The sequence below is a fragment of the Juglans microcarpa x Juglans regia genome, chromosome 2S (genome assembly GCF_004785595.1).
Source record: "Juglans microcarpa x Juglans regia isolate MS1-56 chromosome 2S, Jm3101_v1.0, whole genome shotgun sequence".
NCBI lineage: Eukaryota > Viridiplantae > Streptophyta > Magnoliopsida > Fagales > Juglandaceae > Juglans > Juglans microcarpa x Juglans regia.
Window position 1 is genome coordinate 23,431,517 of NC_054597.1, and position 21,763 is coordinate 23,453,279.

At 37.7% G+C, this 21,763-nt stretch overlaps 1 protein-coding gene across 1 annotated transcript; it reads right to left on the bottom strand.

Annotated features, from left to right (window-relative positions):
* Window positions 1-1,460: 1,460 nt before the first annotated feature.
* On the bottom strand, window positions 1,461-21,727 carry LOC121252473. Its single transcript, XM_041152140.1, is given in 21 exon segments — window positions 1,461-1,864; window positions 2,470-2,535; window positions 3,586-3,693; window positions 5,114-5,248; window positions 8,326-8,403; window positions 8,666-8,716; window positions 8,818-8,892; window positions 9,035-9,097; window positions 9,608-9,694; window positions 9,888-10,006; window positions 10,009-10,041; window positions 10,044-10,082; window positions 10,173-10,309; window positions 10,759-11,244; window positions 12,500-12,699; window positions 17,892-17,936; window positions 18,176-18,235; window positions 19,804-19,887; window positions 19,987-20,175; window positions 20,458-20,782; window positions 21,560-21,727. Coding segments are annotated over 20 exon segments (2,433 nt in total). The 5' UTR covers window positions 20,767-20,782; window positions 21,560-21,727; the 3' UTR covers window positions 1,461-1,795.
* Window positions 21,728-21,763: the final 36 nt, after the last annotated feature.

A 21,763-nucleotide genomic window follows, 5' to 3' on the forward strand; every position in this document is an offset into this window, starting at 1 on the left:
ACTGTAGTTGACCATTTTAAGCCATCTGATAGAGCTTTTCATACTCTCATCCTCCAGATCCTCAAAACAAGTAAGAACTCATCTCTACTTTCGATAAAAGAGAGAACTACAGTCACTCTTGGAGATGGAGGAAAAGCTTGAGAAGCGCCAGTGCGTGGGGTAGTTCATGGGCTGGGCTCCACTTATCGAGTGTATTTCTGGGCTGGTGGTAGGGGATGATAGAGCGATATATTCCAAGTCAGAGAGGGGGTGTGTGTCAATGGCGGGGAATGGAGACAACAGATCTAGGGTTTTTCTTTGGAAAATTGAGGAAAAGTGCTAAGAAAATAAGAAAGAGGCCCAAAAAAACTTAGTCGGGGATTGACAACTACGTAGGAGGCATTGATTGCACCACAATGGGACGATGCATGGCTCTCATGCACGGGTAATATGGTGGTAATAGCGGCCAGCCATGGTGGAGCTCATGGAGGCAGTTCTATTGGTGGGGATCGTGTATGAAGATGATGGGTGGAGAGCGACAAAATTTGACAGAAAATGGAGGGAGAAAAAAGCAAAAATGAGAGAAAATTGGAGAAAAAGCAAAGAGGGAGGAGAGAGGGCAGAATTTCTCTCTATAATGGGCTTAGTTGTCCTCAAAATTCTCAACTGGGAACTTGTTGCCTCAATAATTTGCATGTGGTGGACTACATGGTAGTATCGTGGGGTGTGTGCTTCGGCACTTCCATTAATCATAGAACATCTGGTCAGAAGAAAAGTCATGGGGCTGAATTCCCTTCACTTTTCTTACAATCCAAAGCCAGGTCGAGAGCCCCTTTCATCTTTGCTAGTTGCAAAGACTAAAGAGAGCAGGGTTTTAACAAGATCAAGCAAATTAGTTTACTCCATGCAAAATGGGGTAATGGTGGTCCACGACACTAAAAGAACTGACACAAAAATTTACAGTGTCCAGGGAGACCAGTTGCAGTCCATTCAGTATGGTGTTTGCCAAGGAACTTGTACCGGAACTTGCATTTATATATTCTGCAGAGAAAACTGATCATATATGTACACATAACATCTGACTCTATGCAATATTTTCCTGCATACACCATATTTCATATCAAAGATTCCATACATAGACAGACGACATTTTTTAGATTTCTATTCTACTTTCAATCACATTCAATGCAATGATCCATCTGGCTAATGTCAATCTTCAACCTTACCCGGTGCCCTTCTATTAAGTTCATACAAAGAAATTCTCAAAACTGGAGTTGATGCTAAAATCTGAACTCAACATCAGTTTCTATATCCCAAAAGGCAGTTGTCATTACTGGTTTGCAATGGATCACGTCCATAGAGTAAGCTGGTTAAATATGGCGATATAATCTTGTAATTCGAATGGTTAAACAGTGTTGCATTTCCAAGTCTCAGACTATTGTTGTGATGGAGAAGTATCAGAAAAGTGCAATGAATTGCTATAGATAAAATGTAATGGTGGTATTGACAATTCAGATGGGATGCAGAACACCCTTCTTCCTATACCCGCAGTTCTAACTTCTGTCTTCAAAGGCTGAGCTATCGTGGCATAATAATCCCGAATCAGGACTTTACATATTCAGTATACATTGAAGGAGAGAGGGATGGAGATGAAATATGAAGAACAAATTACAGCCGCATTCAAAACCAGGAAAAATTTACTCATACGATATTTGGAAATTTACGTAATTTTATGATTGAATAATTACACAAATTGAACTTGCGTTCAATGTAGAATGATACCATACAAACTTCAGGTCAATCTTGCATGGAAGCACTATTCTTTCTGGAATAACGAGAGAACAAGATCTGTATGTACAGAGAAGAGTTGCGTGTCCACAAAATGCTGCTTGGTATGATAACAGAAAGTGGAATAAACAAGTTAATATGATTTCTTAGTACTTTCCACTGTATAGAACATTAAGAGAGGATTAGAATAAGGTGCAAAAAGGTAATTCAAAATAGTGATTGTCTACAGTTCAACCCGAGTCAAGTAATTTGGCTTAAACATCGTGTTTTTTCCCCATAATGATCTTCAAAACTAATTCATGAATAAAGATAAACCAACATCATGGTTGCAAACTGATGCTTGGGCCCTAGGTGGAAAAGACGTGGTCAGTAAGTCTTTAAGATCTTCTCTTAACTAGCAAATACCTCGTGCACTCCATGCAACTAGAACCCATGTCTTAACTTACCATCTCATTCTTTTAGGGGGGTGGAAGTCTCATTCATCTTAAATGCCATTGGCTCTTTCTTAGAGAATCGCCTACCTTTTTCCTTTGACACATTCATATGCAGAAAAAATAAATACTATGATGCTCAAGCGGTGGCAAAGACAAAAAAGAATCTCTCTGATTAATTTTAGCATGCTAATTCCTCAAATAGTCTGTGAGCACTAAAATTGGCTTCAACAAACTAGTGTAAACATTGTTGGATGAAAAGGAAACACACCTTCATAAATGGTCGATCGCGGCTAGAGAATGAATCAATGAAACTCTCCTTCAAAAGCAATGATACCTATGATGAAGTATAAGGAAGTTGTGTCAGATCTCCAGCAATATGCTTTTATAGCTTTGCCAAAACAAGTCAAATTTTATCAAGTGACTGTTTGCTATATTCAAAATCACAGTTGAAATCATCACACTATTGGGCATCTATGTTTGCACTCTTGCAATTGTCCATCACTCGCCATCTAATATGTTTAGTGACTGTTCTTTTAATATGTACAGCAAAAAAAATTAACTAACTTTGATCTAATTCATACATGGATGAGATAAAAAGGTCATCATTGAGAAAAATTATGCTTTTTATCATACATCAGGCCATACGTATGCTTTGTTAGTGGTAGGATTAATGCATCTCCACCCCTTCTTCTGCTCATTGTTCCCAAAGTCCTCAACTGTTCTGGCACAAAGATGTAGCAAATGCACCCATATACTTATTTTTCTCAATTTCCCTGAATACCAACACAAATGTGCAGTTCCCTGAGAAAAGAAATCTTATCCGGCCTGGCCGGAACTTGCTTTTGCCCCTTCAGGTAATCCCCTAGTTTGGTATTTTAGTCATCTCTCAATGGCTCCCCAAGGCATCAAATATGCCTATCAGTGCTGGAAGTTCCTTGAAGGATGAAGATATATTTCATGAATTGCAGGATTTTTCTTGTGTTATTTGTTATTAATGTCAAGGCTTTCAAATGCATCCAAGCAATGGTATCCAGTTGAAAGATAGAAAGCATGAATTTGCTTCAATAACAGGGGCACGGATCAGTGTTCCAATCCCTGCGCTGACTTTTACAGCATACTACTGCATAAATTTGGAATTCTTATCCCGTTTATTTTTGTACCACTTGTATGTACCACTTAAATTCCTGATTCCCTTTTAAGAGAACATAGTCAGTATTTCTTAAGAGGTAATAATTGTCACAATTTCATGGTGTAGATTGTTTCTTCCAATAATATAGGGACTATAACAGAAACAAAAGAATAGATGTTCACTAGATGCCACCCAACTATTAGAAATAATTCAAATCAAGATCTCCTAACATTCCAATTGGGGCTAAATACAAACCTTATCATCATTTGACTGTACATTTGTAATTGTGTGTGAACGGAGCTTTGAGCAAAGACAGTCCAAGTAAGACCTTAGCACCACTAGGAAACCCTTGGCTGCTTCAACCTGCATTCAAATACAAGAAAACAGCAGTGAACATAGCACTGTAATTATAGTTGCCACATCATTACAAAGACAATCTCGAAGAGGAAAGAACATGACAAATCGAACATCATTGATATTTCACAAGAAAAAAATCACTTCCTTCCTTGGTGGTATTAATTGTTTGCCCAGGCTTAATAATTGTTCCCACCAAACAGAGATTGTCAATGAAGATAAGAAGCCAATCTAAAGAAAAAGGCACTAAAGCCTAAGTTCCACACTTAAAACCAGAGATTATTTCGTAGAAGAATAATCAATAGAGAATGGAGTAATGACAAAGACCACTGGCTGGCATTCTGTGAGGTTTGAGAAACAAGTCAACTTAAACGTGTAATAAGACCATCCATGAAAAAGAGTTTTATTCCTTTAAGAAGACACAACTGTCAAACAAAGAAATCAAATTTGACCCTAAATGTAAAAGCATGTATAGGACTCCAATATATGTCAAGTGTATAAAAAGGTGTGAAAGTAGAAGTAAATGGTGATGACTACGACTGATTTCTTTAGGTTGCTAATGAAGTGTGGATTTTGTAACTTTTGGAAACCAGGTAAGAAGTATGATCATGCCCTTTTAAAATAAATGTTAAAATTTTCTTACAAAAGATTTTCAGTTATATGCTGTAATTATAAGTCTTTCTTGTAAGCCTCTTTTTATGCACCTACTATATGATACATTATGAAAGTGAACTTTGCAGACCACACTGAAGGACACTAAGAAGGTTTGGTCCACCAAGATGCATATATCCAAAGAGCAGCTCCCCTTGCTGGCTACAAGATGTAGGACTAGTGCACAACCTAGACACAGTATGTGTGGGCTACCAAGACTTCAAAACTAACTGCTTTTGACAATGTAGAAGTCCCCAAGCTAGAATTACCAGAGGAGATATTGACCTAATGAAGAATGAAATAAATGTTTATCACATGAGATGTTCGGAGTTCGTTTAGGAAAAATGTATGCCCTTTGGTTTCTCGTGGGTTTGATGATGTATCCAATTGTTACATTCAGTTTTATGGCTTTATGGCTTAGTAAGTTGTTTTAAAAAAAAGGTACTACACAACTAGACTTCCAGTGCCTCAAATTCTTAAGGAAAGATTAGAAAAAAAAGCTACTACTGATCCAATCTTTCTTAAGAATTATAATATAAGGTTAAAAAAATCAACACAATACAATTCAGCAATGCTAGGTTCTGACAATATGTGCTTTCTAATACAAACAGAGGAAACCACTATTGAAGATTATGAACAAGGGCTTCCTGCTGGCCTGGTATTCATCATCAATAACTCTGAAAACTTGCAAATACTGAGAAAAAGAAAATTTGACCGAGGTGGCGGAGGCTGCAAGAGAAGGATAATGGTGACAAAACAGATCGGAAGAAGAGCACACCTGCACGTCTGTACATTCATACACTGGCCGTTTCTTCCCCAAATAACTTTCTCCAACAAGCTTTGCATGATAAGGACTTAAGGAGGAAAGTAACTCCTTTTGTTGGGGCAGTTGAGGTATTGACGATGACTTCACCTAATGCACATGCAATAAATAAGTAACTAATAAGTCAGCCACAATTTTTTTTTTTTTTTTTTTTTTTTTTTTTTTTTTTTTTTTTTTTTTTTTTTATGACAGGTAACTTGGCTATAAAGTTTAATCTATGGGTCCAAATAAATATTACAATTTACAAAATGTCACAAAACGAAATCATACAAAACAGCTTCATAAGTAGCAAAAGAACATCATCAAAAGTGGTATACAAATTAAATGATGCAAAAGAAAAGCATGCACTTAAGCATGACATGGGGCTTTACATTTTGATGGCCAAGATTATAGAGCCTTGCATAAGCATTCATGGGTACTCACCAGAGCTAGATGCACTTAGCGCAAATGCTGTCTAGAGACTAGGCACAAAGTGCAAAGCACAAAGTGCAAAGCACAAAGCACAAGTGCACGCCTAATTAAAGTAAAGCGCATATTTTAAAAGTAAAGGATAATAACAAAAAAAATACAATAAAAACGGTTCAAAAAGCAAGATGGCAATATATTTAGCCTATTAACTCTATGTATTAGAGCAATGCAACATGAAAATCAAGTAGTCACCTAATTACATAAATTTAGGAAGTTTTGGTCAAAACCCTTATGCAATGTGATACTTAGGTTTAAGATCTTGTAATTAGGTTTAAGATCCTGTAATTCTTTTAAGAAATAACCCCATGTGGTATGAGTTAATTAAAGAGAGGCCCTTTGTTACTTTTGTCATCTGTCAAAGTTAATTGAAAACGCTAAGTAGCTTCATAGATTGTCGGGTCAGTTTTGATTTTTTTAAATAATTAAGTTTGTTCTTCTAAAACATAATTATGAATAAAAACTGATTTTTTATTTAAACTGAAAAAAAAAAATGGAACGGCCACCATTTAGTGGCCAAAACTAGTGCACCCACGTGGGTGGCCAAGCTTTACATGAACATAAAATTTTATACGATTATCTTGTGATTTACTTCATATACACATGATACTTGATAGCCAATCAAAAAAAATCATAATTTCTTTTTTGATAAATTAAAAGAAAAGTACATGGTACATGGTTGAATCAAAATATACAAAAATGCGCTTTTCTGCTCTTTATGCTCACACAAAAGGCCCAAAAAAGAACACTTAAAGCGTTCTTTCGTAAAAATGCTTCGCTTTTGGTAATCAAAGTGCTCTGGCCTTGGCACCTAAGTGCACTTTTATCAACACTGCTCACCCATCAAACCATTTGACAATCAAATCTCAAGTAATTCTAGATACAAGTCAGGGTTTGCAAGCTCTTTGGAAAGCAAAAAGTGCGACCTACTATAAAAAGTGGATTTTGTTTCAAATTTGACTCACTTTTTTTCAAAGGGATTGCATGCTCTGGGCTTGCACAAATCATTGTTCTTAAATCTATCCATGCCATAGATATCAAATCCATGGGCCTCAACCTTGCGAGAACCAGAAGAATGCTTCCAAGTCTTAATTCAATGCTTTTTTTATGACGAGGAATCTTGGAAACCATGCAAATCATATTTCTTAAGGCTTCGTTTGGTTTCACAAATGGTTTCAACCCATTTCATCCCATCTCATCTCAACATCCAAACACCATTCAAACATAAACACTTTCAAATTCAAAATTTCAATTTTTTCATCTAATCAGAAGGTTTGTTTGTTGGGCCTATCGCCCTCTATTCGAGCTATATCTCTATTTCCAGTCGCCCGTGCTCCTGCTCCCACGATGATTCATTTTACCTAATCATTATAACTTTTCTAAACTTCCAAACAAAACACAAAAAAAAAATTCAACTTTTTTAAATCTCAAAACAAAGATAATGTTAAAAAATTATATTCTAACAATATTTTAATTTTATAATATTTTTATTTAACTTTTTCTCTTCCTTTTCCCAAAACCCCATAAAACATTTTAGCTCAAATCATTTCACTACTATTCACAAACTATTTTACTACTATTCATAGATTTCTCATCCCACCTCATCTCATCTATATAACCAAACGAGGCCTAAGTCTATCCATGAGCCTCAACCCCGTGAGACCCATAAGAATGCTTTCCAAGTCTTATCCAATGCTTTTTTTTATGAAGAGGAATCTTGGAAATTGTGCAAAAGCAACATGGCTTTTACCTGGTTAAACCCTGAACCCATGTAATGCATCGCCATGTCACAGATCAGGTAAACATCCACTTTTCATGATGGGATGTGGTCCCTAAAAATTGTCTACACCCAAGGGTCCAAACCTTAAACTTGGAGGGAGCACAAAACTAAGAACAAGACTCTTACCACTTGAACCAGCACCTAGGGTTTCCTAACCAATTTTTATCATGCATGACAGCAAAATCTCGTGAATGTAAAACTTTGATATGGAATATCATAACCAAATTGCTATCTCCAGGCTGAACCATCTAAGGAAGAATTATTAAAAACCTAAAATATTTTTATAGCAATAGCTTCTGTAAGAATCCAAGGACGGCCGAAGCCCCATTTGGGCCTACACTACAAGAGGAATAGCCAAGGTTACGATTGGAGCTCCTTGAAATCATTATAAAGGGTAAGAACTTCACCCTCTCAAGTAATGCGAGATCCCATTCACCACCTTCCTATACACAATCCAATCTGCAGTATTACACTCTACCCCCTTAAATCCTTGAGATCCTCGCCAGGCCATAGGTGGCATGGCTCAAGTCCCACACTTCTTCTGGTTTGGCTCGAATACCATTTGTAATAACCCATGGAAAGCCCAAGCCACATTTGGGCCAATACTCTAAAAGGATTAGTCAAGGTTACGATTGAAGCTCTTTGAAATCATTATAAAGGACAATAACTTCTTTCTCCAAGCAATTTGGGATCTCATTCACCACCTTCTTATACTCAATTCAATTTACGGTATTACAGCTTCTATCAAGGGAAAAATGTTAACAATAACTTCTAAAATAGCTACAATTAATGACCATATTTGTTTTAAGGTAATAAAAGTGAATGAGGGCAAGCAAACTAGGATAATACATCAGTCAACCATTCTATTTATCATGTCCAAGACAGGTATGCAAATAAAATATCTGGAAAGAAAAGTACAAACCTGGTTCTTGTTAACATCAACCAGAATGGCATTAGTCAACTTCGACTGTACTTCATTGGTTTTGTTCTTCACACCAACCTTCATAGGAAAATAACTTTTAGTGATGAACAAGATGGATGAAACGGCACAAAGTAGGAAAATAATGAAGATGTCCAGGGCTGGAAGCCACAACTTCATCTGAATCGTCTCCATCATAAGAATCCTGAAATTCTCCAACATTATGCAATTGTAAAATGGAAATGTTGAATCCATTTATAGTCTATAGGCCCCCATTTCTTATTTTATTCTGAGAAGATAATTGTCGAAAGAAACATTAAAATCACAGTTCATTTACACTCACAATGTAAGGGACAGGTGCATCCAAAAAGTCCAGCATGTCATTTGGTAAAACCTGGATGTTTATGCACGTGATTAATACACGAAGAATAGTTCAGACTAACGCTAAAAATAACAGTTCACTAAAATTTCAAAGGCCAGAGCAACATTCTATACCGGCATTAGCAGGCTTTGCCACTGGTAGGGACGGATGAGAGGGATAATGGACAAGACAGAAGCAGATAGGATTCCCTGTACATAAAAAAAATCAAATCCGATACAATCTTAAGAAATGAAAAAATATAAATGATTCAAATAGAAGTTCAAGGGTTGGGCAGTGAAATATGCATCTTCCTCAGACCATCATAAACTTGACATGAGACAAATTACATACCAGATTGGAACAAACCACCACAATCTGCCTCTCCAGTAGGGCCCCCGCAAAAAATGTTAATACCTGCAAAGTAGAAAGAGAATCAACCATGTTTCAGCTGTTATGCAAGCATCTCAGACAAACAACTAAGTACTGTTTACATTCAAATTACAATAGATTCAACGTAAGATGGTGGAAGAAACCACATAGTTGCCCTGATCAGAACAAATTTCTGTTATAAACAGAGGATACCATCAGATGTGGTGACATTGGAACTGAGACCAAAATTTGTGCACGAGGCTTTAATGCTTGATTATTCACATAACCTTTTACTTATTACCCATATGAATGTAATTCTCTACACACACAGATATACATCCTCTTTAGAAAGTGATGAAGAAATCCAAAGGTAAGTTATTCTTAAAAGATGAGTAGGGCGTTACTAATAGCCAAGCTGCTGACAACACAAAAGAGAGTCCAGCAAACATCACATAAATCAATTCATAAAATGAATAAACAGCAAATGAAGAGTTATTAATTTGGGAACATTATTAATCAAATATGAAGCTGGATACAAACTAGGTATCAACTTACATTCTCAAGGCGTAAGGAGCCACATATGCATGCAACAGCCCATACGGATAATGCAGTTGCTTCCTCTGCCAAGAGTGCACTGTGTGCCTGATAACCAACAATATGATGTCATTGACCCTTTTGTTTTTGGGGGGGGGGGGGGGGGGGGGGGGGGGGGGGGGGGGGGGGGGGGGGGGGGGGGGGGGTGGTTGTGGTTCAAGTGGAGAGTAATTTATAATCTACCACAAATGGAACAGTTAGGTTAATTGATCTGATCCTACATAGTTATCATCAGATCTACCTCAGCAAACCCATGACTCATGCTGCGTGATCTCAAATCAATAGTTGAGCCAGGCAAATGTAAAACTATTTCATCTGGTCTATAAAACTCCAGAGGGTGCAGGTGCTCCAACGGATGAACCTAAGTGTTGAACCCTTGCCAGGGCATTGTACCGATAATATTCACAAATAATCTGTAATGACCATTGTTGTTTGCCTGGGAATTCAATTGTCAATAGGAGATCAAGGGTACAATTATGAGGCAGACAGCTTTAAAACATGTAAATAGGCATGTCTAAAATATGACTCGATTGAACCTTAGCCCATTCAAGAATATCAATGAGGTCACTGGGAGCTTCCTGGCCAGAGAATGACACCTCTTCTGTCTCCGTATCATCAGCATCACTTCTAAAATTTCTCTCTTCACTAGGAGAACCCTGAAAACTGCATAAAACAATATATATGGTATTCATAAGAAGCTTACAATACAAGAGTGCGTTCTAATGACACCACTAACAATCAAATATTATTACATTCGACATTTCTGTCTCCATATAAGAAAAAAAGCCTTCGACACATGAAAATGTTTTTACTCCATTTTTTGTAATTTTTAACAAATATAGTGTTTTTTACCTATATTTTTTAGAAATCAGATAACTAATCATCAGAGTATTTCTACCTTCATTCCTCTCTATATACAAAATACCTTCAGCCACTACAAATTGTAATTAAGTAGACGCATTAAGGTAAAAGATATATAAACGATTATAAATTTCTGCAGGTCCCAGTAGAAAATATCAGTTTTTATACAGTCCACAAAACGGAGGAAAGCAAACATGTTTCCGGAACGTGCTATTGTCCCTCTCACATAATACAGTGAATAAGATATATACCTGGAGGAAGATTCAGAGCTTTCATACTGACAATACCGCAAGAGTGGCAGAACAGCATTTGGTGGACGCCTTTCTACTACTTCCTTGTTTCCCAAGCAATCATTAGCATTCATATCACAATCTTCACAATTTGTATCACTAGATTCTCTTTTGGCTGTCACCGTCTCAGAATCAGGATCCAGAGAATTGAAGACGTTATCATTGATACCTTTCTTTAACAGGCAAAGATCCCCATCGAGCATTTGATGCTCTTCATAACTGCCATTAGCTGTAACTTCTTCACTTTTACACTCTCCTATACTTAATTTGGAACTTTCAGGCGTTCTGTCCATCGGGTTCTCTTCAGCTCTATGAGTCAGTGATACACCATCTGAATCTGTACCTACATTTTCTTCCAGTCTTTCTGTCTTCCAACAATCCTCAGGGGACTCCAAATTTAGAAGAATACCTTGTGTTAACCGTTCTAACCTTTCTTCTGTCAATATGCTACAGGAGAATAACAACAGATGTAAAGATGGAATGGCATAAAAGATAAAATGTTTCATTTTGCCATTGATAGTAAATACAAAGCTTCAACTTATAGATGCTTTAAGTTCATAATTTTATTTTTATTCTTTTCTTATCCCTTTCCATCCTCTTAGAGTAAAGTTTGTTGGTATGCGAATTGTGTACTAGGGTATGGCCTCCGTTGAAACTTGTACCATTTAAAGCCCCTCGATATCAAAGATCATATGTAATTCCACCTCAATTAAGAAACCCATTGTGAACTGCCTAAAGCAACATATGCTAGTCAGGCTTTTCTTTCTATCGATTCACATGCAAGAACTTAGATATATAACACGCACGTCAAACATCTATTATTACATTCAACATATGCGTACATGCATATACACAATTCTTCTTGCAGTCCAACATTCTAATGCCCATTACCCTTTGCTCATATGATAACTCCCACCTTTTGGGAGGTTGATGCCTTTACAGAGTTCTTAAATCTCTTATACTCTTCTAGACGAAGTCTTGGAGGTGCAAATAAAATTTCTTGGGCCCCTACCAAGAAAGTAAAGTTCACTGTCCAATCTTTTTATAAGTTCCTTATACCTCAACGTGTAAGCCTTTCCCTTGGAGGAATATATGGCAGAGTATGGCACCTCTAAGAGCAGCTTTTTTGTCCTGGATGGTCTTCTTAGGCAAGATTCTCACCATGCCAACCTAAGTAAACGTCATATCATTGTGACAGAATGGTGTGTATGTGCACAAAATGTGGAGAATCTGTTAACCACCTTCCTCCATTGTGGGATTGCCAATACTTTGTGGAATAATCATTTAGTCAAGTTGGATTGACTTGGGTTATGCCAGAATGATGTAGATCTCTTTGCCAATTGGAGGGGTTATATAGCAGCCAACAAATTGCAAGTGTGGAAGCTGTCCCTATTTATCTAGTGCGGTATATTTGGAAGGACAGCAATGATAAAACTTCAGAGGATCGAAAGCGGAAGATAGAGGAGTTTAAAACTTTCTTTTTCAATATTTTGTTACTTTGGGTAGCTTCTATGCTTCCATGATATTTTGTTTCTTTTCTTATTTTTAATTAGGCTACGTCTTTTGCGTTATTAATAATATCTTGATTTACTTATAAAAAGAAAAACCAAAAGGGCAATGACTGTTTCTTTGTTTCAGTAAAATTTTATTTTACTTATAAGTAAACCAAAAGTAAGTCACTCAAATATAAATACCAACATACCTATTCAATACACCAAAATGCAATTGGAAAAAGGGAAACCTCGAGAGAATGCAATAACATCTCCGTGTGGTCAAAATATGACGGCTCAAAGAAGGACCAGAAGGTTGTTTATCTGAAATCATGGAAAGTAATCCAGAGGGTTTTTGGACTAGTTCTTCAACCAGCACACAGCATCCGTACATTGCTGAATCATCAGCAACCTATTAAAGAATATTTGAATAGGTATGTGTGTACCAGAGAGAAAACAAAAAAGAAGAGTATTCATTAAATGTATCAGTCAGAGCTAATAAAAACTAAAAAGTTAGCACATTTAATGACATGAATTAATAAACATATTCCCTTGGTAATAAAGTTTTCAAAAGATGTACAGATACTCAAGCTCCATGAGCATAGCAGTTTGTTACACTAGAAAATCTGTGTCCGAATGTCAAATCCTGCAAGGATTGCAGCATTCGTCCTTTTATTTGAGCACACAAGATCTTAGCATAAAAACAAATGAGACCTATCATTATTCTATAATTTAAATTTAATGCTCCTCCATGATAACATCCTTTCTCTGAAATGGGCTGTTGCTCCTTTAGAACCTTTACATATGTTTCAGAACTCATATTCATTCAGCACTAATAGATAGATCATTTCTTAGATAAAATTAATCAATTAATTAAAAAAAAAAAACTTATAAATAGGGTGATTCTGAGATACTATTTACAATACTAGCCAAGTTTTTAGGTTGATTATAGAGTAGAACTAACAAAGTACACTATAAATCAAAACAACAAAGATTTTTGCAAGTTTAAGCACTAATAAAGAGTAGGTGTGTAAAATCATGAAAGGACAGGGTTCTGCACTTAATTGGGATTCTGCATGTGTGGTACTGGAAGATGTTCCAATGGCTATGGTTTGAATAAAGAAACTAAGCTACTCAGCTTCATAAGCTAGACTCAAAAATAACTTAGTGGGTAGTTGTATAATCAAGGAACCCAACTTGATTACTACACTATACAAAGTGAAAACACTAAGGTGCCGTTTGGATAGTGAGTTAAGATGAAAGTTGAAAGTTGAATAAAATATTATTAGAATATTATTTTTTTAATATTATTCTTGTTTTGGGAATTGAAAAATTTGAATTGTTTATTATATTTTGTGTGGAAATTTGGAAAAGTTATAATGATGAGATGAGATGAGAGGAGATGAAACACTTTCACTATCCAAACGGGGCCCTAGGGTAGTCAAAAAAATGTTCCAAGGTAGAGTTCTAGACCATGAAATAGAAAACACAGCCCCTGCATGAAGATCAACCTTCTGATCTAAAATAGCAAGAAAGTCATCTCAATAAAAAGAACTATTAAAGTAAAGGGCTCTATGGTCAATAAGTATACCAAATTTTTTCACCGCATGGTGAACTTGCATAGAAGGAACAATGTCATTGAGACAATGATGGTTAGATGGAGTGGCAACTTCAAACCTTCCGACGATCATGCAGCACACTGTTGATTATTATGAGCATTTATTGTCTGGACAGTTTTCACAGAACCGAAGCTTGATGGTCTTGCATTCGAATCTCTTGATCAACAAGAAGTTGAAGGGCTTGAGAGGCCTTTTGAGGAGACAGAGATACAAAAAAGTGGTAAAGAATATGGCAGGTGACAAAGCTCCAGGCCCCTATGGGTGTTCATTATGGCCTTTTGTCAAACTTGCTGGGAGGTGATCAAGGATAATGTTACGGGGATGGATTCTCCGAATATGAAAAGTTCAAAAAAGATTATCGCCCTATCAGGTAAAAGTGGGATGTACATAATACTCTCCAAAGTCTTGGCAAATAGATTAAGTGTGATGATGGAGAAGATCGTATCAAAGCCCCAAAATGCCTTTGTTAAAGGCAAGCAAATTCTTGAAGACAGAATGTCTCTGTTAAGGGCTCTTCTACTATACTTTGAAGCCGGTTTTTGGGTTACAAGTAAACTTATCAAAGTCAGAAATGGTTAAGGAATAAGTTTGGTTCGAGTAAAATTAATTAGGCAAAATCAACCTTGCGATTCTCTCCATACACCTTGCAATTCCCGTGGGTGAACAGTGAAATGAGAAACCCTAACTCAACCAACCCACCGCCACCCCTCACCCATCATCAATCGGAGTGTGATATCTCACCTCCGTCACAGACGAGGCAGGCAGACCCCAGCGTCCTCGCTGAGGGCCGTCCAGCGTCGATCCTTGCTGGCGAACTTGGTTTTTTCACTTCATCTCTGTCGAAGGTGTCGTACTGTCTCCGTGCACTTTCAACTCCGTCATAGACTTGGACGACGGACTCCGATGAGTCCGTTGTGAGGCATTCGACATCGGTCCTTTGCCAGCGACTGGGAGTATTCTGCTGTTTTTCCGTTAATTCCTCTGTTACTTCACGCGACCTGAGCCTTTGCATTAGCCATCGTTACAGACGTGTTCGACGGACTCCAGTGACCCCATTGTGGGGTCTCCGACACCGGTCATCCTCCAGCAACTGGAAGTTTCCGTTATCTCAGTTAAGGGGTTCTGTTTTTACCAACCTGGTGCGCCTTTGGGCTCTGTTTTTCCCAACCCGATAACTCCAGCCACCTTCGCGCACTGCTTTTACTCAACAGAATGATGCATTTCAGCGTGGGATGCCCCTATCTGAAGTCAAAGGGTTGATCAATATGGGTCAGCTGGTGCGCTTTTGGGTGGAATCGAAGGTTTTTGAGCTTTTGCCAGAATCATGGAGATCGTCATTAAAAATTGTGGAGAGGAGTAGAAGGGTGTGGAGATTTGTAGTGATGGGTCGCAGTGGTCTAGAATGGTTGGCGGCTACGATGGAAGCAGTATTACAAGCACGAAAAAATTTGGACTTCACAAAACACTTGCGCGAAGGTAGCAGAACATTCATGGCTCAAAATGCTCCAATAAGCATGGTAGGTTTTTAGCTGTCACCGAATATGGTGGAGGAGGCCGGCGGAGTGTTGTAGCCATTCTTGAAGGGCATGAAGGTCTGGGTTGGGAGAAATTTGTTGCGGAATTACGCAGAGCTGTGAATATGCTTTTTGCTGATGGGTCAAAGAAGGAAAACCAAAAGAAGAATGAGAATATAAACTTGGAGGTGAATCATAAAGACCCAAGTACATCCACAGTGGCGAGACGATCATATGCGGTAGCTCTAAAGACCGGTCATGATTTGGGGGTTCATAGTGAGGGGAATGATGTAAGTGGTTTGCAGATCACGCCTCAGAACCAACTTGTCGCGATGCATAATTCTTTAAAGGAGACAGAAACCCAACTTGTCGAATTGAAGGCAGCGATAGCTTTTTTGTCTACGAAAATAGACCTGCTTTCAACTGGAGGCAACAGAATTGTAAAGAACAAGACTAAGATAGGCTCGAATCCTTTAAACTCAGATAAAGGAAAACGGAAAATCGGATTTAGCCCTGTTCCTATAACCAGATCCAGAAGTGTATGGCGGGTCAAAAGGAAGTCTGGGTTATTTGAAGTGGGTTCTACGTTGGGTATCAGCATAGAGACATCTGCAATAGAATGTCATTCGCCTCGTCAGAGTTGAAGGAAAATGGTGTCATACCATTGGTGAAGGGACCCGCTGAAGTTGCACATAAAGGGTCACCAGAGGTGAAGGGACTTGATGTCATACCATTGGAGATAACCAATGGAGTTGCTAAGGAGGTACGGAATTTGAACATGGATTTGGCGTTGGTGCCTTGCCTAGAGTCAGAAGTGCAGCTGGATACTGTGTCTGAGGATATTGTGGCTCCCTTGGTCTCTCTTCCTCCAATAGCAGATTGGATTCTGCCTAAAGTTAACGAGATTCAGCAGTTCATGAGAATTTCACATGGAGAATGTGAAGACCAATTTAAAGAATTAATTACAGCCATTGAGGCGAGCCACTCCACTCGCTTGAAACCAAATCAAGTTTCAAGAAAAGCAGGGAGTTACAACGTCTTTTTTCAACAATCAACTACAACACTAAGGGTGATAGCTCAACTAGAGGGAAGTCTAAAGGGAGGGCATTGTGAAGACGGGAAACAAGGGGTTGGGGTGGGGTTTTTGGGCATAGTTTTTTAGTTCTACAGGAAATAAGTGGTTGGGGTCGGGCTTGGTGTATTTTGGGTTGTTTTTCACAGGCTTTTTGGGTTATTAGGGGTTTTCTATTATGGGCAAAGTGTTCTTGTGTATATATCAGTGTACTTAGTTACTCCTTTTGATATATATATATATAATATTTTTACTTATATATATAAAAAAAAAAAATGGTTTAGGTGGGAAATGTTCCTAATGTGGAGAACTTGGCTAAAATTTTGGTGGCGCTAAGGGTGGATGAAGCTTAAATGAGATAAGTGGACCACATAGGGTGGGGCTTTGGAAACACATAAGAAGAGGATGTGATCTTTTCTTTAGACATACTTGGTTTGGAGAGGGAGACGGGTCTAGAATCTAATTTTGGCACGACCTATGTTGTGGGGATAGAACCCTCAAAGAAGCTTGCCTAGGAATTTTTGGAATTGCGAGGTCACAAGACAATTGCAAATCTCTAGGAACTAGTTAGTGGCTTTCCTCGATGGAATGTCACTTTCTTTCGAGTTGCACAAAATTGGAAAGTTGAAGCATTCATTGAATTTTACAATCTTCTCTATTTTACAAGCTTTTTTGGAGCCTCTTGAAGAAAGGGAAGTTCATGGTCCGTTCTTTCTATAAATCTATCACTGTGAACAATGCAAATCCATTTCCATGGAAGAGCATATGGAGGACTAAGGCACCCCCAAAAGCCAAATTTCTTCGTATGGATGGCCATAAATAATCTAAGGAAAAGTCGAATTATCATAATGATTGGTGTTGTATGTGCAAATCGAGCAAGGAGTTGGTGGATCATTTACTTCTTCATTGCAAGGTTGCCACGACCCTATGGAATGACTTCTTTGCTAGAGTTGGATTGGCTTGGGTGATGCCAAGGAGGGTAGTTGCTTTCCTTGCAAATTAGAGAGGCTTACGTGGTAATCTGGAAGTTGCAGCCGTAAGGAGGATGGTTCTCATTTTTCTTTAGTGGTGCCTTTGGAGGGAGAGGAATGATAGAATCTCTGAAGATCAAGAATGGTCTATTGTCGAGCTTAGAAGTTTATTTTTAAACACTTTACTCCATTTATCTTGATAATCATGCTTAGGTGTCGCTCTTGTGTATATCCCGTGTACTTGGGTTATGCCTATTATCTTCAATAAAATTCTTATTTACTGATTAAAAAAATATAAAAAAAAAAAATTAATAGGCCAAACAGAAGATTTCACATGGTAACAAAGGTTTAGAATTCTTTTTATTGAAAGGCCAAATGATACTAATGAAAGAAAACAAGGCCAACAAACATAGCATTCATTAGCTCACCTGTAACCGGAATACAAAGGAGAGATCAGTTTGTTTAAGGTGTTCCTGCAACATAAACAAGGAACTAGAGGATCAGCTTTTCATCATTTATACTGGAGGTTATTAATACTACCATTTTGAGAAGAAAATGAACCCAATTTGGTAAACACAAATCACTTTTTTGATGGGTAAGAAAAAAAAAATTTGATGGAAAACATTAACAGGTGCAAGTAAGTACCATAACCAAAACTAGCTGATAAAAAATCTCTTCTGATTATAAAATGGGTAGTAATGTATCAAAATACCTGCCCAACCAAAATTTCATTCAACTCACTCATGGAAGGAGTTCTCTCAATGGCATGAACCTGAAACCACATACGTCCAAGTTTTAGAAACGCCTACATTTGCTCACATCTACTTTAGGGTAAAAAAGAAAAAAGAAAAAGGAATAGAAAAATCTACTTGGGGTACTAAAGCATAAGAAAGAAGAAAGAAAATGAAAGGCTAGACTCTCAGGCCAGTCAAGTACATAAAAGTTCAGAAATTTAACTTCTTTAAAAGTAGAAAGTACCAGTTGTGATAAAATTTTCTATTCCTACACAAACTTCACAAGTGTGCTGGTTAAATTATTGTTGCACACATCTTATTACTAGCAATGAGTTACAACCACCCTTTTCTTTTCTTTGTTTTTTCCTGTGATACCCCATATAATAGGGATAAGGGTAGATGGTGTATGGGATTCCACATTGTTTGGGATGGAGAAATTCTTGCTTTTTATAAAGTTACAATGGGGCTCCAATTGTATCATTGGCTAGTCCTTTTGGAGTATAGGTCATGTAGTTTAGGCCTTCCATAGGGGTGTTACAAATGGTATCAGAGCCTGGTTCCAACCAGAAATGTAAGACTTGAGCCGTGCCACCTACGACAGACTGACCCAATGAGGACGTCGGGAATTTAAGAGGAGTAGATTGTGATACCCCATATGATATGGATAAGGGTAAGTGGTGTATGGGATCCCACATTACTTAGGATTGAGAAGTTCTTGCTCTTTATAAAGTTTCAATAGGGCTCCAATTGTATCATTGACTAGTCCTTTTGAAGTATAGGCCATGTAGCTTGGGTCTTCCATTGGGGCGTTACATTTCCGCTTTTATGTGGAGTGATAATAGGCAACCACTTCCTCTCCACATCCCTCCTTACCAAGACAAAGTCCTCCCCTCACTGAAGGGATAGAAGTATCACTTGGCTACAAGGGTTAGTTATGCTTGCACTTCACTGTTGGATTCGTGACATTCCACAATGGGCCACACTGTCCATGAAGATAAACACAACTCCAGCTAAAAACATATGCAAACTAGCCAGAGTTTCTAGTTATTACTTTTTTTATCTTTTGTTGCAATTCTCAAGAGAATTGGAAAAGTTTCCATTAAATTTTTGGATTTTTTTTACTAGATAATAGCTCCTTTTAAAAATGAATAATTGAAGAGACCGTCCTTGGTAAACAGGCAGCTAACATGGGTGGCTCAAAACGTTAGCATTTAAAGTTCATAAACTAAAAATCCATTGAGGTACAAAAAGAATTATTTTGATAACTAAGGTAAAAAAAATAAAAAATTACAATAGGAGGATGTGATCCAATTAAAAAGGAAAAGAAACAGGGTATTTGAAGGCTTTAGTGATATGAAGTTTTATTCCTAATCCACCAAGGTATTTTTCAATTCACAGGGTCCAAAATTAAATGGGAGAGAAATGGAAGTTATCAACTTCAATCGAGTTTCAAAATTTGAGGGTTTGTCTTGTTTCAGTGATTTGGCAACTGAATAACCTTCACATTAGTTAAATTTTATAAATCCACAACAGCCAACTAACTAGAAGTCATGTGAACATAATACATATATATATATATAATGGACCCATCAAGCATACACCCAACCTCCATGCCTCCAGGGAAGCAAAATGAAAGAAGATCTTTGTATTTGAGAGGCAGCTCCTTTTCTGGAGGGTAGGCAAACAACACCTGAAAACAGAAAAACAAAGAATCATATATTCATATCAAATGCTCAAACAAACATCCAAAGGCCAATGAATTCAACATTTTGATAAAAATAAGGCCTACCTGAGGTTCAAGATTAGGTTCCACACGCGATTGATTCTGACAACTTAGTGCACTTCGCAATCTTCCAGAACCTTTATGCTTCCTGGCAATGTATTGCCTATAAAGTGCTTGGATATCACAGTTAGGATGAAGTCCTACAACTGCCATGCTCTCAAAAAGCCTTGTTGGTTCCATTAAAGACTTATGACCCTGCACGCTTGAAGAAGATAAATGTTATAGAAACACTACAATAAATGCATTGTGATAAAATTTTTCGAGCACAAACATTAAACACACCATCACCTTACCCTATAATTATATAAAATTAAATTAAAAAAAAAAAGAAAAGAAAAAAAAAAAACTGAATGGAAGAGACAGGATGGACTATCTATATAATAAAACAAACTCAAAGAGCTTTCAGTATTTCCTCCGTTGAGGCCAATTTCTAGCATGAGCATCCAGTCCACTAACCAAAAACTCAAAATAGCATACCAAGTATTGTGACTGAAAGCTTGCCCATTGACGCTTTTGGCTAGTCAGAATTTCTGGATTGTAACTTGCACTTTTGACTTCGGGAGGTTGCGAGAATCCTTTTAGCACTCTAGTAACTTGACGCTGCATTTTTTGAATTGGGCTACCGCCGTTATCCTCTTTAGATGAATTTACCGCAGATGGACGTTGGGAACGATTAGCAGTGGCAGCAGCAGCTGCTGCAGCAACAGCTCTCGCAACGTCTTCCGTTGTCTGCATGAAGAATGAAGCACTCCAACGTGGGCTACCTCTCTCTTCGTTATTAGCCATCCTCAAAACCCCCGTCCTGCCATACACACAATAATCCAAGTCAGAGAGACCCAAAATTATGACAAATCGCTTGCTAAATCAGAATACAAATGACTGCAAAAACACAAAGATATGGAACATCTTACAATTATAGCTTAAACCCAGAACTCAAATAGTTTGTTTAGCAATAGACAATGGATAGTAATAACCCAAAGCGTAAGATTTCCATGTTACCGAAATTCTCAGGCAACTTGGAAACTGTACCCGTTTTCAGAACAGACAGCATAAAAAAGAAAAGACAACAAAAGAAGAGCGATTCTTAATTCTTCTCCTGAAGCATTTCACAACAGTTGAAAGGAAATACTTTTTTTCTGCTTTTGCGCAGTAAGATGGGATTAGTAGAAATCGCCCAAGAAATCATTTTCTTCTTTTTGATGAGTGAAAAGGTTCCAAAACTAATTAAGCCACTGATCAAGAAGCAATCTTGAGCACAAGATTTTAGATGTTCCATCAGGTAGTTTTCCTTCAATCCAACTCTGACAGTTACACAAATTCACACAAACCAAAAGGCAAAAACAAAAAAAATATTTCAGAACTAAATGAATACAATCAAAACTCAGAAGTAAATAATTAGAGGTAAAATAAAAACCTACGACAAGAACGTCACCCCAAGCCCGAGATCAAGTAAAAAGAAAGAGACTTTAGTATCTGTGTTCCTAGACGAAAGAATCGTTCAGAAACAAATAGAATGAAACGCAAAACAACGAGAGATATAACGGAAGAGAAACGGAAACAGACTCCAAACCTAGCTAACCTTTGTATGACCGATATTTCAAGATATCCAGCGGGACAGAGGAGGAGACGAAGAAGAAGCAGCAGAGTTCAGGGCCTCAGGCGGCCATAACAAAGCTCTGCCTCCGGAAAAGATCCTCGTAAGAGAGAGATGTCTTGGGTGTGACTATTCTCACCGAGCCCGGCTGCTCCCTGCGTTCTCATATTCACACGTGGCTAAGAGTTT